Source organism: Haemaphysalis longicornis, unplaced genomic scaffold (genome assembly GCF_048455015.1).
Source record: "Haemaphysalis longicornis isolate Haplotype H1 unplaced genomic scaffold, Haemaphysalis longicornis Haplotype H1 scaffold_1, whole genome shotgun sequence".
NCBI lineage: Eukaryota > Metazoa > Arthropoda > Arachnida > Ixodida > Ixodidae > Haemaphysalis > Haemaphysalis longicornis.
This window is the reverse complement of record NW_027526203.1, coordinates 420775202-420780006: the sequence shown is the minus strand read 5'-3', so window position 1 is coordinate 420780006 and position 4805 is coordinate 420775202. Positions and strand designations below refer to the sequence as shown.

Genomic DNA, 4805 nt, shown 5'->3' with positions numbered 1-4805 from the left:
CCAGTCCTGTCGCTCTCGACGTACTATGATCATTTCACGATCATTATCATCACATCATTTTTTACGGGATAAAAAAAAACAATGAATGCGAAAAATGAATGGTTTATTAATTATTTGAATAATTTATTTTTATTTTAGTGTGTGTTGTTTAAGCCACTTATAGCAATCATAACTGTATGCTTTCCTTTGCGTTGTTTTTTTTTGTGTGTGTGTTTGCGCCTTTTTTTCCAGTCCGGTAGGATCGGTTCTCTATTCTACGAGCTGTAACGTGTAGCCGGTGAAGCGTTGCTGTTCTTTCTGCCTTGTAAGTTTTAAAACCATTTCATTTTCATCCTTCATTATTGTTGGGAGCTAACTGGTATATCGAAAGTCGAGTCGGCGCCGGGGTAAAGTGGCTGTCAGTGCTGGGGTGTCGGCACGAGCGGGAGTGTCGGCACGAGCAGCACGCGCAGCTTGCAGGAGGGGAGGCGCATGTTAACCGAATCGGATTTGTAAGGCCGGCTGCGTACTACATAGTCATGCAATTTCATCTCGTTCGTAGTCAAGCTGTTTAATCTTTTATGTAGTGTCGTTCGTAAATAATCTAGCATCTTTTCCAGCTGTCGCATACTTTTTCTTTAAAACCGAATATGAAATTGCGCCGCAAAGTTTCGGTTTATTTCCGCCTTTGTGCGCTGCTGATTTGAACTAGCAAGGCCATAATTCACATGACTTGCCCTGTTTCCGCATGTGTGAGTAGTTGAGAACTTGTAGCATAGAGACTTGTCGCTGCAAAATGAGTTTGATCTCGTTGCTGGCGAAGTCGTCGCTGGATTTTGTTCCGGTGTGACTCATCCGATCGTCACGTGCAGATTGCCGACGAGCACATGACAAACCGCAATATTTTTTCCCCTTGAAGCGCTGTGTCGAGTTTACCTGTGCCTTACGCCCAAGTAATGGCTTTTTTTAATCTTCTTTTTAAATCTTTTGTGTGAAGCAGCCCAATACACACGATATTTTCTGGCTTTAGTCTTCCTCTAAGAACTTAACAAATTCACTTTATCGTTTGCGCATTATTGTCTTCATGACGCCAGGAAATGTAAGTGGTAGAACTGGCTTTGTGTGAAAACCATCGAAATTTTGAATGCCGAGGAGATGACTGGACTAAATGCAACGGTACCTCAACAGTTGCACATTGGGGAGGGAAGATCCTTAAACTGACCTTAATTTCTTCAAATATTTCATAGTTAGTGCATGGGGTGTTTCTTCAAGCACTGTTTACATTGGATAAGTGTGCTCACCCTCTATCTCTGGAAAGACGCCCTGCAGTCTCTGTTGTCAGTGTTCACCTAACTCGTGGGGAGAAAGGAGAGCAACGAATTGACATTTCTTAGGAGCAGCTTTGTGTGAACCCAAGGAAGAAAGTTCAAACATGGGCGGCGTGCACCCTACTCATTAATTTGACAAATTGATTTGTGGCCACCCCTCTCTTCTATGTCTCAACTCTGCCTAAAGATGTTTTGAAATAAAACCAGCGACCTTGGGGAAAGCTTGGATGCAAGCATCTTCAAGCTGGCAGTGCACACAGCAAAGCTACGTTTTAACATCATGTAACCCAGGGGAAAGGGAAAGGGGGCCAGGGAGGGAGGCATGCACTACCCTCACTGTATTGTTTTTGGTGGAGTGAGGTCTTCTCTTGGTGTCTCGTGCAGGGAATGTTTGCCAGTCGCAATGGAGAAGTACAAATGCATGTTTACATGCCCCCTCTCACCCACCTGGTAAATGCCTAAGCTTGTTGATTGTGTAGAGAGGGTAGACATTTTCAGCTTGTGCAAGTGCTGCTCTCGAAACATTCAGGAGGTGGTATAATAAAAATAAATTTTACCTCGTCATGAAACATTATTTTTTAGTTGGATAAGAATGGCAAATATGCCTGGAGAATTGTCTCGTATCACAGAACTCCCTCTGGCGCAACGCTGCGGCTTGCCACTGCGCTAGCAGTGATTAAATTTAGACAAAAACGTTCGCGCATCTTGCGCCAGGAGTGGCAGCTGCAGACACACGTGCATGGATCAACGTTGCCATGCGTGTTTGGGACAGGCTGGCTCTGTTGACTTTGAGTCACAGTGGTTTAGTGCCATGAAGGCTCGTTTTCAAACTCACACCTGCATCATTCATGACCTTGTAATTGCTCAGTGGCTTTTTTCCTCTTTCTGCAATGTTCTGCCGGTGAAGTCAGTAGCTTGCTTAGTCTGAAGGTTCATTTTAGCATTTCATGCACTTGGCAACTCTCTTGCGGAAAGGTTAGGTGCTGTTTTTTTTTATGTTTCAAGAAGGAATTGCATAACTAGCCATACAGCGGTCATGCGACTCACATTGTGTATGTTGTACTATGCCTAATTTTATAGTAGTGCTCACTGGCTTTGAGTGTAGTACATCAGCAGTGTAGTCGGCGTGGCTCGGGTGAGGTAATGTATCAATGGGTCTAGCATATGTTGAGAAATCCATGAAAACGCGTACTTTGGCCCAAAATTTAGATTGGCCAGATTTGAAGTTACTTTATAGACATTAGTAAACATCACGTATCTCTAAAAACCAGTTTGATGTTTGACCGGGCCTGCAAGGTAATCAAGAATTTAGATAAGACCTCAAAGGGAGTGGAAAAACTCCCTTAGAGGTGTAGTTTTAAAAATTGGAGCTTCAGTAAGCTCTTGTGACATAGTAAGAATGTACTCTTGAAATTTCGGTTTCTAGTTCCACCACTTGAGGCTGGAAATCGATGTCACATCTTAGCCATTTTACTTGCTTAGGGGTGCATTTTATAAAAAATCCCCCGTACCTCTTTACAGGTTTGTTGGGATAAAATCCTGAAATTCGTTTTTAGGCATTTGTAAGACTTAACATTTGTAAGCAAAAACCAATTCGATATATCAATGGGCTGAACAAATTAAGGAGAAAAATATGTAAAAAAATGCAGTTTGTCTCCAAATCCGTCCATAGGGATTGGTTAGGGCGAAACATTGGGACTAGTTTTTATACTTTTGTATCGGCTACATGTATCTGCAAAAACCAGTTCGATATCCTATTGAGCCTGCAAGATAATCCGGAATGTGTGACAATTTAGCCCATTTTACTTTCCTAGGTATGTAATTTCCAAAAACCCAGCCTTTGTGAGCCTCCGCACCAAGATAGGAATGTACTGCATAAATTTCAAGTCTCTAAATCTAGTGATTTCGGCTGGACATTGTTGAATCATTCAGTCAACCAGTTGGGCACTTCTCTTTGTAGATATAGATAAGCTATTCCTGCTGTGATGTGGTGCAGTTAGGATTGACCTGAGCAGACGAATCACAAAGAAATTCATGAAAATCAGCCTGTAGATGACACACTGCACATCACTTCAAATAGCCTGGCCTTACGTATTGAGAATAGAAAGAAATATTGAGGTTTTACATATACGGGCGGGCGTCGTCCTTTAGGTAAGCCTCCAGCCACTCTTAAGCAGCCGTGTTTTCACTTCTCAAAATTTTCAACTCATGAGGTTAACATGCAGGTAGATGTGCGTCTTCATTTCTCTTCTCAGAGGTAAATCGCGCTCCTGTGTTCATGCAATGGCCAGTTTGTTGTACTGTGGGAAAGTGAGCTTCTGTATATTGCCGCAAACCATGCATTGGGTTTGTTTATTTGTGTTTTGCTTTTACCGCCCGGCTGCGCCGGTCTGTGTTATCTCCGTGCCAAGGGAAGCGCGTGTTCCATTCTTTCTTTCTGTGCCGCATGTGTTATCTGTTCAGATAGGGAGAGCATTCCGATCTAACGTGAACATCCCGGAATAATCTTCTTGCATCTACAATGTTCTCGATGCGAATCGACGGTTCCAGAACCACGCGCGCCGAAAGATAAAAAGCCTGCAGAGCAGACGCCGGGGCATTCGATTCTGCGACGCTCGCCGACGCACGTACGTCACTTTGTTGACCACTGCTTCGCCGCCTCTGTATTCTTTTCAGTTGTTAGGGGAGCACAAGTTCGCTCCAATAAACTTGTTTCTTTTCCAAACAACTGCTTCGTCCTTGGCTACGTGACATCTGGTGGAGGTGCGGGGTACGCACCCTTCATGCCCACTACAACCTCTGGAAGCCGCCAAGCCAGTCCAACAAGAGCCAGCCTCCGCGTGCAAGATTTACCACCCGAGTTCGGTCTACTACCGGAGAAGACGAAGAAGAAAAACGTCGCAACCAGCACCATGCTCAACCAAGGCAATCCTCCTGTCGTTCTGCAGCAGCCACGGGAACCACCATCATTCCGAGGAGCCCCCGCAGAAGACCCAGAAGAATGGTTGGAGAAACTGGAGCGCGTCCGGAAATTCAACAGGTGGGACGACGCAGAAACGTTCCGGCACGTTTTCTTTTACTTGGAAGATTCGGCTCGCACTTGGTTCGAGAACCACGAGAGCTCCTTGACAAACTGGGCTCAGTTCAAAAGCGAGTTCACTAAGACCTTCACTACCGTCGTGCGGAAAGAAAGAGCCGCCCTTTTGTTGGAAACACGCACGCAACACCCCAACGAAGGTGTCGTGATCTTCGTTGAGGAGATGAAGCAGCTATTTCGCCGCGCGGACCCCGAAATGACGGAAGAAAAGAAGTTGCGCTTCTTAATGCGCGGAGTGAAGGAGGAACTGTTTGCTGGACTTGTCCAAAATCCGCCCAAAACCGTCGCCGAATTCGTGACCGTAGCCAGCACCATTGAAAAAGCCCTCGAAATGCGTGCTAAGCAGTATGACCGCAACTTTGTTGGCGCGGCCAATGAGAACGACTTTGGCAGCACGCGGA

General features: G+C 45.1%; 1 protein-coding gene across 2 annotated transcripts in view; it reads left to right on the top strand.

Moving 5' to 3' along the window:
• The first annotated feature begins 202 nt into the window (after positions 1–202).
• LOC144155636 (uncharacterized) overlaps positions 203–4805 on the top strand; it is a 60342-nt gene continuing 55739 nt past the window's right edge. Inside the window, exon 1 of one of the 2 annotated variants that reach the window (XM_077687206.1) lies at positions 203–304. Coding sequence is in view for 1 of the 2 variants with exons in the window: in XM_077687205.1 (XP_077543331.1) it covers positions 1711–1757 (47 nt within the window). In the remaining variant the exon portion in view is untranslated. Of the gene's footprint in view, positions 305–1695; positions 1758–4805 lie in introns of those variants that run through there. The other variant, XM_077687205.1, reaches the window with a different exon arrangement.